General features: G+C 34.0%; 1 protein-coding gene and 2 pseudogenes across 1 annotated transcript; 2 read left to right on the top strand and 1 right to left on the bottom strand.

The window, feature by feature from the left end:
- Window positions 1-1317: 1317 nt before the first annotated feature.
- LOC138804586 (olfactory receptor 4K14-like) lies at window positions 1318-2041 on the bottom strand (annotated as a pseudogene).
- Window positions 2042-12772: 10731 nt separating this feature from the next.
- Window positions 12773-13705, top strand: LOC138803854 (olfactory receptor 4K13-like). Its single transcript, XM_069988323.1, has one exon. It carries the CDS (start codon window positions 12773-12775, stop codon window positions 13703-13705), a length of 933 nt encoding a protein of 310 aa, XP_069844424.1.
- A 1105-nt stretch (window positions 13706-14810) lies between these two features.
- LOC138803072 (olfactory receptor 4K17-like) lies at window positions 14811-18780 on the top strand (annotated as a pseudogene).
- Window positions 18781-19144: the final 364 nt, after the last annotated feature.

Genomic DNA, 19144 nt, shown 5'->3' with positions numbered 1-19144 from the left:
CGAAATTATAAAATGAAACCCTACCTTTTATAGCAAAATAGGTGAACAAGGGTTTGTTATCTTAAGAAAAATAAGCCATACTCAGAAAGACAAGTACCACATATCTCTCAGAAGTTAATATTAAGCTATTCAATTGAATATAAAAAATGTTAACTAATGGTTAGAAAAGCTGGATAAAGGGGATGTCATTTGATCAGGGCAGTATAAGCATATATTGAAATATCACATTGTACATAATTAATACATAAATATAATGAACAGTAAAAGTAAAGTAAAATCATATATATATATTTTCTGGGCACCGGAGGCTCACATCTATAATCCAAACTACTAAGAAGGCTGAGATATGAGGATCATAGTTCAAAGCCAGCCTGTAAAGGAAAGTCCATGAGATTCTTCTCTTAACTTACCATCAGAAAACTGGAAGTGGTGCTATTGCTCAAGTAGTAGAGTGCTTTCCTTGAGCTGAAGAGCTCAGGGACAGCATCCAGGCCCAGAGTTCAAACCTCACAACCAAAACAAATTATGTATGTATGTATGTATGTATGTATGTATGTATGTATGTATGTATGTATGTATATCTATCTATCTATCTGTCTATCTATCTATCTATCTATCTATCTATCTATCTATCTATATATCTATATATATCTATATATATATATATATCCATGACCAATCTATTTAACAAATCTACCATCAGCATAGTATATATAACAAATTAAGAAAATAATCTTAAATTATATATTGATTTCTTGCTAATTTATTTTATGTTCAAATGTGAATGCAATTGATCATAAAAGTTGATGTTTATGTCCCAATTATATAACATCATAAAAGAATTATCAGAATAGCAAATAAGGGAGATTTTCTGAAAACAGAAGTAGTTTCCCTTCTGCATTATTTTATGCCTGTGTTTATGTGTAAGATATGGTCATAGAAGTCACAAGTACCAGAGCATATATTCCCTAATTGAAGAAACTGTGCAAAATCACTTGAAGTTTCATCCAGTTAAGTAATTCAATTAGTGCCTGAACATCTGTTAAATACCAGTTTCCAGATAAATGAGAAAATTTAAGTTCTCTGAACATCAGGTAAGTCAAAATAAAATTGAACTCCTGTTTATATATTGATTGTAACATAACACATTACAAGTTTCATAAAGAGAGTTTCAAGAAGCAGCCTTTGAGCAGAATCATATTTAACCAGATATCAGTAATGAGTAGACACATGACACAATGAGGAAAGCTAGAACTCAGTGAAATGTCACTTGTTTGTTCCACAGTTTTTTCATAGCTCCTTTCATGTCTTCATTTCTCAATGTACAGATAATGTGTAAAAAACAGTGTAAAACACAGACAGGAGCTTGTCCACAGAGAACCTACGGAAAGGCCAAATGTAAATGAAATTACATGGCCCCCAAAATAATGTGACTACTGTGAAATGTGCACAGCAAGCTGAAAGTGCCTTGGTAATGCCTCTTGAAACACATTGCCAGACAGTGTTGAAAATAGCAATGTAGGAGACCATCAGAAATAGAAAAGAGCTCACAGAAATCAGTCCACTGTCTGCAATCATGAGCAAATCCCAAATATAAGTATCCATGCATGCCAGTTTGATCACAAGAGGGGTGTCACAGAAGAATCTGTCCACCTCATTAGGGACACAGTAAGGTAAATCCACCTGAAATGCTACTTGACTGATGGAATGAAGGAATCCAATAATCCAGGAAGCCAACACCAACTTGATACAAGTTTGTTGGCTCATCGTTGTCATACAATGCAAGGATTTGCAAATGGCCACATATCTGTCATAGGCCATGGAAACCAACAGCACCATCTCAGCCCCACCAACAAAGTGCAAGAGAAAGATCTGCACTATGCATCCACCAAAGGATATGAGCTTTTCGATTACTGAGGAAATCCCAAATCATCTTGGGGGTAGCAAATGAAGCCAGCCACATGTCCAAGAACGAAAGGTTCCATAGTAGAAAGTACATTGGGGAGGAATGCAAATTGGGGGAAGAAATTACAGCTATCATAATGAGGAGGTTTCCTACAATGAAGGCCACAGATATTCCAGAAACAAATCTGACACCACATAATAATTCTGCTTTCTCTGTACTTATATACACATAAGTTCATTGGGGTACTGTATCTACTTAAATAACAAGCAACTCGAGTTGTTAAGTGGTTTTACAAAGATGTTATAATTTCATAAGTTAGGTTATGAGCACATTGTTTCTTAGTCAATGTACTCCTTTCATTTTTCCCTATTCAGTCTCTACTCTCAAATTAGATAGTTCATTTTTTTCCATAATGTACATTGAATAGAATGATTGCATTTGCTCACACTTCCTCTCTCCATTCTTGTACCTTCCTTTTCCAACAAAAACATGTCCCAGCTTCCTGGTAATAATTTTGGTAAATAGTACTTCAGTTGCTCAGAGGAATTACACCTTTTCCCTCCCTCCCTCCCCACTGTATCCCTCCCTCCTTTCCCTCCTCCCTCCCTCCCTCCCTTCCTCCCTTCCTTTCTCCCTTCTTTTCTTCCTCCCTCCCTCTTTTCCTCCCTCCCTTCCTTCTTTCCTTTTCCTTCCTTCCTTCCTTCCTTCCTTCCTTCCTTCCTTCCTTCCTTTTCCTTCCTTCCTTCCTTCCTTCCTTCCTACCTTCCTTCCTTCCTTCCTTCCTTCCTTCCTTCCTTCCTACCTTCCTTCCTTCCTTCCTTCATTCCTTCCTTATCTAATTTATTTACAGATGTATTGCACATAAATTGACTACATCAGAGATAATTTTGAGATAATGTTCAGTGAAATTGATATATTTTCAGAACATTTCAATAGGCAATAGTATATAAAATCTGTGCAAAAATGTTTGGAATGTGTCTGAAGATATATCTCACATGTGTGATGAATTCCTAAAACACTATCATTCACATGTATAAGTTATTTTTTAAACCTACCTCTGAGATTACAAATAAATTAGAATGGGATGAATATGTCCTATTATCAATTTAACAGGAAAATAAATTGGACTCATCTTTTACTAACTAAAATTGGACTCACATTTTTCTGAGTACAGAAAAGATATTATGTGAACTTTTTATAAAGAGCATTGAGAAGTTTTACAAAAGACAAAACTCTCTTTTCTATGAATTTTCTCATGTTACTGCTTTGTGGAATAGCAGAATATAACATGAAAAAGTTGTAAGGCTTTTGCTGGGAAATAAAGTGACATAATAGGTGAGGAATATGTCAGAACATAAAGTGGATACATTAAACGTTTATGAAACTCTAGTTAATAGAATTATAAATAGAATTATAGAATTATAAAACTCTAGTTAAATTCTAGGTCAGTTGTTTAGTTCACTTAACCTTCTTTTCAACTAGACTTATTAAAGAATAACAAGAGCTCAAAACTACTTTTGTTCTTTTTTTTCTAGCCAAATGAAAATATGTGTTATCTGCCTTTCTGAGTCTGGTATTTTATGTATTTATGTATTTATGTATTTATGTATTTATGTATTTATTTATTAATTTTCATGTGGCTTTTTTATTGTGAAAATACCATACAGAGGGGTTACAATTACATGAGCAAGGTAATGAGTACATTTCTTATCAAGCATTGTTGCCTCCTCCTTTGTTTCCCCTTACCATCCCTTCCCATCTCCCCCGCCGTTCCCCTCACCGCACCCAGCGCCAAAGTTGTAAAGTTCGTTTTTCGACATAACGTCTTGACATTTCATTGTTGCAATTGGTCCACCTGTATCCCTATTTAAACAATTTGTTTTTTCCCTTCCCCTCCACAAATTATACCAACATCAAATACAGTGAAAACAGGGTGTTTCCCTTATTTGCAATGGCTAGTATATATCTGAGACAAGCAGAAACGGTCCGATAAGTTGATGTTAGGTGAAATGAACCCCAAGATAAGGACCCAAATGGTTTTTCCTTCTTGCTATTGTTTCAAACATATTTATAAGATGGTTTATTAATCTTAATATGATGACCTCAATATCTATCACTTTCCCTGCAAATGACACAATTTCATTCTTCATTAAGGCTGAATAGAATAAATTGTGTGTTTATTCCACATGTTCTTTAACTATTGATCTATTGATGGACATTTGGGATGATTTTATGACTTGGCTATTTTAAATAATGATCCATTAAACATGAGTGTGCTATAATCCTTATCCAAGTACTAACAAGATATAATACTGCTTAACTTCCAAGATCATATGAAATTGGTATGTTTATGGTTAATGGCTGCACACAATTTCTATGGCAAACCAACTTTACTTTGATATACCTCCAAGAATGCTATAGCTGGATGATACTGTGATATTTACGTTTTGAGGCAACTCCATACTGTTTCTGATTGTAACTGAATTTCCACAATGTATATAGGGTTTCCTATTGGGTTCATCTCTGCCAGAATTCATTGCTATGCATTTTAATTTAATTTTTTATTTGCATTTTCCTAATAGCTAAAGATTTGGGGCCATTGGCCATTTTATCCTTTGAAAACCATTCACTTAGTTATTAATTAGATCAGTTGTTATTTTGTTGTTTGTATATTTTTTCTTAACATATATATTTATTGTAAAGATACTGTACAGAGGGGTTACAATTACATGAGCAAGTTAATGATTCCATTTCCTATCAAGCATTGTTACACCCTTCTTTATTTTTTCCGTACCATCCTTTTCCTTCCCACCTCCCCAACTCCTCCCTCTCCTCTTCTTCCACACCCCTCCCAAAAAGTTGTAAAGTTCGTTTTCAACATACTGTCTTATACATATCATTACTACAATGGGTCATCCATTGTAACATCTACTCAAAAACTTTTGTTCTTGATATGTCTTAAATGCATAGTAGTAAGTGCTCAAATGAAAAAACTTATTAATTAGAATTGTCCCATCTTTAGATTGGGATTTTTTGTTGGTTGTGGGATTTTAACTCTGGGCCTGGGTGCTGTCCCTCAGCTCTTCAGCTCAAGGCAAGCACTCTACAACTTGAGCCACAACACCACTACTTAGATTGGGATTTTTAAATTTACAATTTAAAGCTTCTTAGAATACCACCCAAATAATCAAAAATAAAGAATTCTTAACAAGTCTGTCTGTTTGATACACATTCTAATATTTAAACTACCTGACACAAAGCTGCTCTTTTAATCCTGCCTTTATTTGTACCCATGGAAATTTTCACATGAAATGTAACATATAATTGAGTTTAATTTAGTGTTTTATGACAACAAAGTGAATGGTAAGTTGAAATAGTTAAACTGAAAACTCAGAAAAGCAGAGTAAAATGTATTTGAAGTTTATAGCCTGGGAACAGTTCTACAACTCTAAATGTATTAAAAGTTATTTAATTCTATATTTTAAATGACAGAGCATTATGGTAAATAATTATATTTGAATAATGGTTGCTTTTTAGAAAAATAGATGTTAAAAGAAATATAATAATATATTCAGTTCTAATTTCAGATGTCTCTGAATTGTAAAAGCCTTTATAGTGATATATTTATAATCAGAAAAAAATCTGACGAATTTGTAATAAACACAAAATATTTTGTATGTAAATTTAAAATATTTTTAGAAATTAGAAGTTCTACAAAATAAGCACAAGTAACAATGATAAAATTAATAGTTACTAGCAAGGTATTATGTAATCCAATGACAAAGGACAAGATAAAAACATAGTTTCTATTTGATGTCACCCTAAGACTAATATTCAAATATTTCTCAAAATGTTTTACTCTGTTCTTTGGGCCCTGTATCTTGATTTATGACTGGCCATTCAGTTGTTTTGCAAGCAATAAAACCTTGGCATTTTTTTACACTTTTATTACATCTTTACTGAATCTTCTTATACATACTCTGTGAAATCAGAGACTGCAAGAAGCTATGAAAAAATTACATTTGCAGGATATCAGCAACATATAAAAGTTCTAGGTTTAACCTTATATAATTAAGACAATTTTATCTCCAGAGTAAGACAAATTGAATTGATTATATACTATTTTACTTTCCATGTTAAAATCATGACCAATGTAGTAAAATTAACAGTAAACCACTTTAAGTTTGCAGTTAAAGGCATTAAAGTATCTTTAACAATGATAGTGAGGCGTGGAACAAAATAAACATATAAAACCTGAGACTACTTGCCTTTAATTAATGTATTTTTATTTGTGAGGAAATACCATAAAAGAGTACATGTATATTCTTAATGATGATGTTAACTGATATGGATAGAAGCAATGGTAGATAATTTCAACGTAATTGCAGAGCGTTTTTTGAATTCTAGAGCTGTGCATGTGAGTATGCTCTTTTGACTTTAAAACATTAATAAATAAAGGTAAAACCCAAAATGTATGTTTTTATTTTGTAGAATGTATCATCACTTTACATTTTCAAAGTCTTTGTATTAATCTAATACATGATAAGTAGAAGTAAATGGAATAGAAAAGTAAGTAAATTAAAACATTATTTATGAATTTTGCTGCCACATCATAAAAATTAAAATCATATTATAAAGCACCTAACATTATAGGAATCTTAGTCATTTATAAGGTAAAATATGGAACCACTGGTGGGTGGGATCAAACTCTATATAATAAAAATTTTCCAAGATTTTTATTGTTTTTTGGTATAATACACTCAACTCCTTTAAACCCTTTGGATAAAAATATTTTAAATTTGTAAAATTATTTATAACTAAATATTTCTAAAAAGAAAATAACAAGTGGAATACAGTAAGAAAAAAAAACACCTGAAATATATTCCATGTGGGTAAACTACATTGAACAATTGCCAACCCTGAGTCTTTCCTAAATAGCACTGATTAGAGTTCTTAAGGAGAGAACCCTGAACTTGATAAACCACTGTGGATTGAGCTTTAAAAGTGAGAGATTTGATGGAAGCCATGTTAAAGGCTTAGAACAAGAACAAAAGGAAACTTTGCAAGGAAACTTAGCAGATGCAGAGAGCAAGATAAAATGTATGTGTTTTGACTTTGATTTCTAGAGTCTAGATATTAAAGCAATTATTTAAAAGGATTTGACTGATAATTACATTCTTTGTATAATTCAATCAGCAAAGTAGGATTTTTTTTGCAAAGCAACCATGGAAAACAAAGTAACAGTATTAATGTGATTGAGAAGCATTTACAAATAAAACTATAAACATTTACTACTAACAGAAAGACTTACTTGCTATTGTTCAACAAGTTTAATTTTCAGGAAAAGACTGTTGATAAAAATCTTCCATAAGCCAGGCACTGTGTGGCTCACACATGTAATCCTAGGTATTCAGGAATCTAAGATCTGAGGATTGTGGTTCAACATCATCATGGGCAAGAAAATATATGAGACGTTTATCTTTAATAAGCTCTCAAAGAAAAACACAAAGTAGAACTATGGCTCAAGTAATAGAATGTTGCCTTGAGCAAAGACCAGGTATAGTGCCCAGTTCCTGAGTTCAAGCCCCAGGACAGGAAAAAGTTGTTAATAAAAGATCTCTACAAGAGAATTTGCAAACAATGAAATAAAGAATTTTAATAAAACACAATTAAAAAGCTAAATAAAATCCACGTCGATGTAAAGAGTTAATGAATTTAGGGGCTGGGAAGGTGGCTCAGTGGTAGAGTGATTGCCTTGCATGCATAAGGCCTTGGGTTTGATTCCTCAGCACCCCATAAGCAAAAACAGCCAGAAGTGGCACAGTGGTTCAACTGGGAGAGCCTTGAGCGGAAGAGCTTGGGGACAGCACCCAGACCCAGATTTCAGGCCCTACAACAGACCAAAAAAGAAAGAAAGAAAAACAACAACAAAACACAAGAGTTACTGAGTTTAAAGAGAATACAGCTATCTGCTAAAAGAGATGAAAAAGGCATACAATTTAATACATATTCTACAAAATAAAAAAATTGGGGAAAGGGATGGGTTTAAGAGGGATGGGTAGAAAAATGAAAGGGGTTACATTTATTACTATTCATATACTACTTCATTAAGTGGCAATTTCTTTGTACAACAACTTAGAGGCAAAAAGTTTTAAAGGCATATGTAAACAAATTAATGAAGACATCAAGTCAAGAAATGAAAACAGTTCTCAATAAAGAGATAGAATTGGGGGAGCTGGCAAAATAGGAGCAAAATGAGGAAACGGGTAACAAGTTTGACAAGAAATGTATTTATTACCTTACTTTTGTAACTGTAACACGTTTGTACATCACCTTGACAATAAAAAAGAAGCAAAAAAGAGATAGAAATCCTGAAAAACGATCAATCTGAAGGAGACAATACGTAAAATAAAGTGGAAAATATCTCCAGTGGTACATAAGAGAGAACTAGGCTTGAAAAGAGTAGACATAGTAGAGAGGCAAGAAATAACCATATCAAAAATCTATGAATAATGATAGAAGTTTTTAAAATCTGGATCATATGTGATGAAGAGGAGATGAGGATAACTGAGGACCTATTCAAAGAGGAATAGCAGGAAACCTATCCAGGTGCAAGGGGCTTTTAAAAGACTCAACAGACTAGACCAGAAAAGAGCCACTGTACAACACCAATGAAAGAATCCCCAAACCAAAAGTGGAAATGATAATCATTAGAACAGAAATCAATGAACTAGAGACTAACAGCATGATACAAAGAATCAATAAAATTAAAACTTGATTATTAAAAAGACAAGCGGTATTGATAAATTTTCTTTATAATCTGGAATAAGAGTAGGATAGCCATTCTTTCTACATCTATTCAATATACTAGTGAAATTCATAGCTAGAACAAGGTGAGATTAAATGGATCCAAATTAGGAAGGAAGTTATCCTATCCCTATTTACAGATGAAGTGATTTTATATCCAAAGGACTTTAGAGACCCCATCTCAGGTTTCTAGAGCTGATAATTCTGGCAAAGCAGCAGAAGTAAAATCAACCCACAAAACCCATTTATTTTTCTGAATACCAACAATGAGTAGATGGGTTAGAAAATCAGCTCTGTTGGGATGGTCTCAAGAAAACAAAATCTAGTAATAAATCTAACCAAGTAAATAAATACTTTCTACAATGAAGCTATAAAACTTTGAAGAAAAACATTGAAGAAGACCCTAGAAAGTTAAAAGACATTTCATGTTTGTGAACTGGATTAATTGATATTTGAAACTGGCCATATAGAATTACAAAAGGGCCCAAATAGCTAAAGGTATCCTTGAAGAAAAACAAAAGCAAAATCAAAACAAAAAAACTATTTTAAAAAAACAGATTCTGTACGTCTCACCCATCTAGACTTGAAACTTTACTAGATAGACATATTAAAAAAATAGCCTGGTTTGAGCACAAAAACAGACCCAAAGAGCAATGAAACAGACTAGAGGTCTCATGGCTTCTAATTTTTATTGAGAAAGTGAAAACTATGTTGAAGAAAAGACAGCTTCTTCAACAAATGGGGGTGAGACAACTTGACATCCATACGCAGAATAAAACGATTTCTGTCATCTTGCATGAATACTAATTCAAATTGATCAAAGAACTCAAAGTAAAACCAAAGACCTTGAAACTACTACAAAAATGAGTAGAAAGAAAACCATCATTATTTTACCTAAGTATCAAACAAAATTATGAGACTGATAAGAAAATCCTGTGATTTGCCTATAGTTCACTGTCCTGAAACAAGATTGTTGTTTCTGTCTTTAGTATCCCACCAATATGATAGATGAAAATAGTAATATCTTATTCTCTATAATGGCAGAAGGGATATTTTACATTCCTTATTCATTTTTTCTTTTTTCCATATCTTGGAGTTCATTTCCATCAACATTAATCTTATATGGTCATTTGTGCATAGCTATTGAGCTTTTATGATCCTCTGCTAGGACTATCCTATACATATACTAATTATTACAAATGAGGGAAACCATGAAGCCTGTGTTTCTTTGGGTCCTACTACTAGTCTCTGAGGAATCCACAGCAATCAAATTACTTTTCTCCTTTATCAAAGGATCCATTTAAATACTGTTGCCTTTTGAAACAGAGCATAAAATTATATTACCGGATGATAATTTTTAAGCACCCAGAACTTCATAAAAGCCTTAGTCCTGGAGCAATCTAGTAAGTTACCTAGACGGTTAAATTACTGTACATACTTTTATTAGTTACTGTAATAAGTCATAAACAATAAATAATGGAAAAGACAACTAGGACTGTGATGAGGTAAAGTAAACTAAAATAAATTACTTCCTTTTAATTTGAAAACTAGGAGTTTTGTGTTAATATTGGAAAAACGTCCATAAATCAAGGCCAAATTCATCCTACTAAGGAAAAAGGACTTAGATAGATTAAAATTGTTTGCTTGTATTGGTGAGATTGAGGTGTTGATACAGATATACTTTGTGTTATTGTATCACATAAGGAAATCACTGTTTGGTTTTAGTTTTAGTGATTTAATTGTTTTTAAATAATAAATAGTAAGACTGAATTATATTTTTTTAAATCACAGAATTATATTAATGCTGCTTTTAAAGAAGGAATACATGGTAAAATTTAAAATTGCTATGAAAAGATTGTGAGCTAAATATTTAAATAATCATTCAGCTGAAAAAATCTCATAGAAACAGACAGCTTCAAATTTTTTTGTAGTTTCATGTTCAAAAGTAATTGTTAATACGTCTTGCATATACACAGAAGACCAAGAATCCATAGCTGAATGTAATATTCTTACATACACAACATGTGCATATATGTGTATGAACATCACATTAACACACACAAATTCTCTTATTCTAAGAGTACAAATCTACATACATTTTTTTCAATGACAATGATTGTAGGTAGTTTTTACACTCTGATAAAGACAAGAAATATTCCAGAAATGAACTACAAATCTACAATAAGAATTAAATAAAAGAACCAAAAGAGGACTCGCTGGATCAAATGATTTAACGAAGCTTGTATGTTGACATCATTACATGTATTTATTCTTCAAAATTTCAGCAGATTAGCTGAGTCTACCTCAGTGAGTAGGTGGACATAGAGACAAGAGGTTTTATCTTTGTTGCTGTTCTTTTCAATGTACTTATAATGTACAATGTGATTTTTTTCTTTCTTTGTATGTTCTTCACCCATGGTACAATCTATGTTGTCACTGTATTTGATTCCGGTGTCCTGCGTCTGTATACACATTTTTATAGTTTGAGGAGGGGAAGGGAAATAACAAAATGCTGGCACAAGGATACAGGATGACTCATTGTAACAATGAGATGTATAAGATACTATGCTGAAAATGAACTTTACAACTTTGGAGGGGGGGAGAGGGAAGAGTTGGAGAGGTGGGGAGGAAAAGGATGGTAGGGGAAAAATAAAGGAGAGTGTAACAATGCTCTATAGAAAATGGACTCATGTAACTGTAACACCTCTGTACAGTAACTTTACAATAAAAATATATGTTAAGAAAAAATATTAAGGTTAGCTCGGCACTGATGGCTCAGCCTGTAATCCTAGCTACTCGAGAGGCTGAGATCTGAGTATTGCAGTTCAAAGCCAGCCCAGGCTGGAAAATCCATGAGACACTTATCTCCAATAAACCACCAGAAAACTGGAAGTGGTAGAGTGCTAGCTTTGAGCTGAATTGCTGAGGGACAGCGCCCAGGCCGACGACCAGTTCAAGCACCATGTCCAACATCAACAACAAAAAAATCTTAAGGTTAAATGGTCCATAGATAAAAATGATTGTGAAAAAATCTCTACACAAGGCAAATTACTTTTATAAAGATAATCTTGATGCAATATGTGAAATTTTTTAGTGATTCATGTCACTATATATGTGTGGGGGTCCAAAAGTGGATGATCCTATAGTGGTCAGCATTTTAAAATTTATTTTCTTTTCTTCTGCATTGATTAGATTAAACCAATTCCATGTTATGCTAGCTATGTGCTCTGCCACTGAGCCACACACTCATTATATATCCTACTCTTACTGATAGAGTTTAGAGTTTGAATGTACCCATACATGTGAAAATTCATCAGGAATATCACATGTAAATAGTCCTTTTTATCCAATTTTGTAAACATCATATGAGAATGTACAGATAACACTTATTTTTTCTGGTTATATTAACTGAAGATTTAAAATATTTTGAGAGGACATCTATCTTTGTAAGATTTAATAAGCATCAAGTCTAAAAGGTGAATTATTATTTACAACTTGAGGTTAACCTCAATTACCAATTACTTTTCAACACATTATTTTACATCAATCAGCAATATACACATGTTTTCTTACAAGTATCTGGTTCCCTTCAAACATGTCTGATGCATATATCCTTTCAGTAACATTTTTACAGCAAAGAACTCAAAGACTTTATGACATATTGAAAATTTGACAAATATGTTTGTCAATAAACTCACCGACAATTTAAAAAGATACTCTATTGTTGAGTTTGAAGTCTTTTATATGATCCCGACAAACTAAGTATTCAGCCAATCTGATATGGAGATGAAAAAGAATTGAGAATAAATATACTCTTATGTCCTACTGACTTTGACTCAAATTATAGAAAAATCTCTCCATATATGCCACTTACTTTTGTGCCATCAGAAACATCTTAATCTGTAAAACATAAATGAAGAAAAGTAGTTATATTTTAAAAAGAATCCATGAAATTAATTAATTCAGTCAGTAATGCTTAGATTTACTGCTTCACTAATATCTGTGATTTCTTCTTTTCTCCTTTTAGATAACATCTGATTAACTTGTGAAAATGGACAAATGGATATACTAAATAGAAATACAAGTATTTCTGAGTTCATCCTTCTGGGACTTTCCAGTTCTTCAGAAACTCCAATATATTTTTTTGTCATCTTCCTTTTTGTCTATGTTGCCATCATAGTGGGGAATCTCCTTATTGTGATCTCTGTGGTATTTGATGATCATCTTCACTCACCTATGTATTTCTTTCTAGCAAATTTATCATTTTTTGACTTATGCCTTTCCTCTGTGGCTACACCCAAGGTTATTGCAGACTTTCTTAGAAAATGGAAGACCATTTCACTATGGGGTTGCATGGCCCAAATGTTTTTCATGCACTTCTTTGGTGGTGGTGAAATGGCTCTCTTGATAGCTATGGCCATAGACAGGTATGTTGCTATATGCAAGCCATTGCACTACAAAACTATCATGAGCAATAGGGTGCTCATTGCCCTTCTATTACTTTCATGGGTGATTGGTTTCATACATACAACAAGCCAAATGGTTTTCATAGTGGGTTTACCTTTCTGTGGCCCCAATGTTGTGAATAGCATATTCTGTGATCTCTCCCTGGTCATCAAGCTTGCCTGTACAGAGACTTATATCCTACAACTCTTAGTAATTGCTGACAGTGGGCTTCTATCTTTGGTCTGCTTCATTCTATTGCTCATATCCTACATCATCATGTTGGCCACCATCTGCCAGCGTTCCTCCATTGCATCCTCCAAGGCTGTGTCTACACTATTGGCACATATCACTGTAGTAACTCTCTTCTTTGGTCCTGCTATCTTCATCTATGCTTTCCCATTCAGTAGTTATTCTGTAGATAAATTTCTTTCTGTGTTTTACTCTGTAGTCACTCCCTTCCTTAATCCAATTATTTATACACTAAGAAATCAGGAAATGAAAACTGCCATTAAGAGACTGAGCAACCACTACATCAGTTTCTGGTAGGTCTCTTAAATATTATTTGTAATTTCTTATTCTTGCATATGGGGGTTTGAATGTTAAGTATCTATTCAAATAACTAAAATATAATGTAAAATGATGTTATTTCCTCAAAATTCCCATAAATTGTCACAATTCCCATAATCCTGTAATTCCCCAAGCTCCACAATTCCCCTACTATATATTCTAAAAAATCCAGTAATATCTAATACATCTTTTTTCTTGGACTACTTAAAATGAGTAAATAAATATTTCTTATGTAATTTTGTAATATTCTATAAATTAAAACGTGAAATGGGAAATTTTAATATATAACACAGAGATAGGATTTTGTGTATTATTTTGTATTTTTAAATATTTCTGAATGTTAAAAATATCGAATATTATATGTCAGTCTTATGAACATTTTTTACTGATATGGGGAGTAGAACTAGGATTTATGCAACATTGTTTTATATTCTGTTGCCTCAAAAAGTTAACAATACTTAGTAAAATGCAAAAATTGGGTTAGAAATACACTTAAAATATTTTTATTTACCAAATTTTTTTAGGTTTCAAAAGTAATATAAATAGAAAGTATATATGCATTTCCCCTTCTTCTTATACCAAACTATAACAGTAGCTATAACAGTAGCTCATTAATGTTCCACTAAGTGAATTCAGATATTCATGAAACAACTTAAAAATATTTAATGAGTACTAGATACTTATCAATGCCATACAAATGAATAGCAAATGTATGTTTGCACAGTGGTCTCAAAACAATAACAAATGTAAAAAATTTTATGTACATATGACCAGATGAGATGATATTAAGTGAAATGAACCCCAAGATAGGGACAGAAATGGTTTTTACTTTCTTGCTGTTTTTTGTAATGTATTTATATGGTACCATGTGATTGCTTTGTATGTCCCTCCCCCATGGTATAACCCCTATCTTCACTGTATTTGATGACTGTATAATTTGGAATGGGGAAGGGAAAAAACAAAATGTTTAAATAGGGATACAGGTTGACCCATTGTAACAGTGAGATGTACAAGACACTGTTGAACAACGAATTTTAAAATTTAGGCGGTGGTGGGGGTGTTAGGGGGGAGTGTAGTTGTGGAGATGGGAGAGAAGAGATGGTAAGGGAAAACAAAGGAGGAGGCAACAATGTTTGATAAGAAATATACTCATTATCTTGCTCATGTAACTGTAACTCCTCTGTACAGTATTTTCACAACAAAAAACTTACAAAAAATAACAAAAAATCCTTGTGACAGAAGAATCATAATATTCCTATAACTTGTATTTCTTGAAATATGTGTGGTTATCTGGACAAGTCTTTGCAACAAAATGAGTTGTAGTAGCATTTTAAAACCAGAATGAGTAAACAAAACCTGGGATGGGAAAAAAAGTCTAAGGAGGAGATATTTAAATCAATGCATTAGCATTAGGAAAGCAGAAGTATTAGACATTCTAGAGTGGAAACAGAATTCCAGACAATAGGGCAAGTCAAATCCAATATTGTGAAATGAAGATGAACTTGAAGCTACTGTAGAGAGATCTTAATGAAGAGATTTATGAATTTAATTTTCTGCCCCAAACACTCCTTTCTCTCGCAATTTGTGTGCTTTCTAGTATTTTTTTTTTTTGCCCAGTCCCTCCCTACTTCATAGACTTCTTCAAGACTGCGTTTAAGGACTACCACCAAGGGACAGTTGCTGCCTGGTGGCTTCTCCTGGAGGGGACCACAATGTCCCTTGCCAGCAGGAAGTAGTCAGAGAGAATCTGTGTCCTTTTTCATAATTATCAAAAGGCTGAAATAAAAAGTCTGCCCCGGGCCATGCAGGCCCTGTGCAGCCTCCTTCCTACCTCTTGCCTAAGTTTCCACCCAGTATCTGTGTTATCTAAGTAACTGGCACATCTGGAAGTAGTCTACCTCCCCTGCCTGCTAGGTCACATTCTAGGAGGGTCGCAGGATCTGAAGTCACATCCAGATCCAGTTTAGCCACACCTTTCCCCCACCTGGCCACACCTCTTCCTTTCCCTGGCCTAGATAAGTCCTGGCCCAGGAGTGGATTACCCTTTTTAGCCATGCCTCTCCACCATACATGGCGGGGCGGGGAGGGGGGGAGGAAGCAGTTTGGTAACTAAACTTCCTTTCCTACTTGAATACCATGTGGTATTCTCTTCATGAACTACCTAATGAAACCTACCTATTTAATGTACCTTACACCCTCAACATTTTCCTAAATGTTTGGTCTGCCTGAGAAAGCAGCCCTTGCCTCCTTCTTCTTCACCTGCCTGAAACCAATAATCACCTGACTGTCAATCACTTTACTGTGAGTTAGCAAATGATCCCAGGGTCTGTGGTCACTTCCTCATCCACAGAGGTCGTTTCTTGAACTGCCCTGGCCATGCCTCCCTCACACAATGAGAGGTTTCTCAGGTATGACTTCCACATCCCCTCTGGTCACGCCTTCTGCCTTTCCTTATATAGTCTGGCTCAACCTAAGTACCACCCTCTCTCTCTTTTTCTCTTCCTTCCCCTATTTCCCCATGCCTCCATCTCTTGTGGTCCTACAGTTTGCTCTCCCTAAATAAAATGTGGTGGGTTTCCTTTCTTGTGACCCTTACATCTGGTGCCAAACATGTTCAAAGTGATCTCATTATAATATGTAAAAGCTGTCATCAACGTGTCAATTATTTGCTTTTTGACTAAAGAAGTTAACTATCAATTCTTCTGTCTGTCAAGAGAAAAATCTTTATCAATGGAAGCTGTAACATGAGCCTAAAGCAGTAAATGACTCTGCCTCTTGCAGCCTGACTATGAGTATAATCACAGTTAATCTCCCTTGAGGCAATCCTTAGATCACCTCACTCCACAAGCCAAAGAAAAGAAATGTTAGTTTTTTTAACTCAAGCCAAAAAGAAGTACCTCAGATTTTGGTGCAAACAAGTATGTCTAAAGTTAATCCAGTAAGGAATACATTAATGTAAAATCAGCATGTCATTCTTTATGCCCATTTAAGAAAGTAATGGTTTTTGTACTCTTGAGTTTGTCAATTTTTCAATATTTGTTTTCCAATTATGTAAGCCACCTTGGATTCAGAGTTAACAATGGTTTATTTCAATCTTCAGTAGTAAAGTGCTAATTCAGTTAAACAGTTTTAAAAGTTTCTTCATGTCCACTGAGCTTTGTTACAAATTTTTTCGCTTGTAGGATCTAGCCAGACCCACAGAGAAATAACTGTAACAAGTATTTGTTGGTCAATTCTTAACAAGTTACAGATAAGCTCTGCTCATTATTTCTGTTGCTCTCCTTTTTTGCTTAAATTGGAAATACAAAAACGGTTTTGTGGCAAAGATTCATTCAATCTGAGGATTGCAGTTCAAGGCCAGCCTGGGCAGAAAAATTCCTCTGAGACTCCATATACCAACTCACCAGCAAAGATCCAGGCTGGAAGCATGGCTCAACAGACTTTTATCTTTAATTAACCAGCCAAACACTGGAAATGGCACTGTGACTAGCACTAGTCTCCAGCAGAAGTCCTCAGGGACAGTGCCCAGGCCTTGAGTTCAAACCCCATAAATGCCAGCAGGGACAAACTAACCAAGGAGTGACCACCTAGACCTCTGGGACCCAGCCAATCCAGGAAACAAGGAACCATGGAGATGACTTAGAGGAGATGGTGTTACACCCTAAATGGAGACACTATACATTTGACTTTTCAAAATTAAGACATTATCATCTTTGGGAGACTTGTATTTTGTATCTAAAATATTTGTTTGAATTTCTCAGAGTACAAGGGTGCTCACCCAAATCTTTTTCCAGTTCAAAGAACACATGTTTCATATGTAAAAGTTAGATCTAAATTATAAATATATGTAGGATAAATATGCATAGGATCACATGCATACACATACATTAACGAATTGGTCAACTAAATTGTGGTATATGTTGGGGAGAATTCCAATGTTGTAACTCACTTGAAAAACTTACAGTTTTTACACAATGAAGACAAGAGAGCTGGAACATCTATTGTGGGGATGAGGTCAAGGATGGAGGAGACAAATGGAGAGGGGAAAGTTCATATGTTCATTGTACATATGTGAAATGAAGTTAATTAAATTGAAGTGATGAGCAAACTTGAGAGGGATGGGGGAGGATGATGACTAATAACTAAAGAATATATTTTTGGATGAATATATCAATTGGATGAGTTTAACATGGTGGCAATGTGGGAAACCCTTATTATTGTAGTAACAGTGTTTTTTTTACTCCACACTTGAAAACCCTTATGTACTATTTCCTTGGGAATCTCTCTTTTGTGGATATGACTCTTGCTTCATTTGTAACCCTAAAATGGTTCTTAACTTGGTAATGAACATTAAGATAATTTCTTTCCCTGGTTGCTTTATTGAGATATTTCTTCTTCACTTATTTGGTGGAGTTGAAATGGCTTTTGACAGATATGTGGCCACTTGTAAGCCACTGCACTACATTACCATCATGAAGAAGAAAGACATGTGTTTCTTATAATGATTCTTTGTTTTCAAGAATCCATTCAAGGATTCAGTTCACTTTGTTGTTAACTTGCCTTTATGGGTTCCCAATGTAGTGGACAGCATTTTTTGTGACCCTCCCCTGGTTGTTAAGCTTGTGTGCACAAATACCTATATGCACAAATACCTTCCTTATACAAATTGCCATCATTTCCAACAGTGTCACGATCTCTTGAGCTGTATCTCTATTTTGCTTGTCTCTTACACTTTGATCCTTATAACCATTAAGAACTATTCTTCTGCAAAAGCCAAAGCCCATTCCACGTTGAGTGCTTAAATCACAGTGGTGATTCTCCTCTTTGGTCCATGCATTTTCATCTGTGTCTGGCCCGTCAGCAACCACTCTATCGATAAGTTCCTTGCTGTATTTTGCATGATTGTCATACCTATTTTGGATCCAATTATATATACATTGAGAAACAAAGAAATAAAGATAGCCATGAAAGTTTGTAGAACTTCAGTGAATTCTAAAGAGGTATTTAGGTCAAAATGTAGTTACAGAGGAACAGTGTCTTTTTCCAAACTTTAGGATTCCATTTAAAATAATTGTGGAAGAAATATTGAAAACAGAAAAAGTCCAAATTTGTTGCAACAAAATAAATAAATTAAATTTAAAATTTTAATATTTCACGATTATAAATTATATAGTGTTGGAGTGAAGATTCATTTGTTTTGCCTCCTAACAAAACAGTAATCTGAATTTCTCAATCTATTTGCACAATGAAGTATATTTATTTTCCTTTGTTCTCCTAAATGTGAGCTATGTAGATCTCATTAGGACTATTGACATAATTTAGTCTTATTACACTCTTCCTGTCACAAATATTTTACTTTTAGAGAAAAGTGTCCAAGACCACAAAACTTCTATACTTTCCAGAAAGACAAACACTGGG

This window comes from Dipodomys merriami, unplaced genomic scaffold (genome assembly GCF_024711535.1).
Source record: "Dipodomys merriami isolate MVZ:Mamm:240054 unplaced genomic scaffold, mDipMer1.0.p SCAF_1, whole genome shotgun sequence".
NCBI lineage: Eukaryota > Metazoa > Chordata > Mammalia > Rodentia > Heteromyidae > Dipodomys > Dipodomys merriami.
Note: the sequence above shows the minus strand (reverse complement) of the source record. Positions and strands in the feature narration are given on the sequence as shown.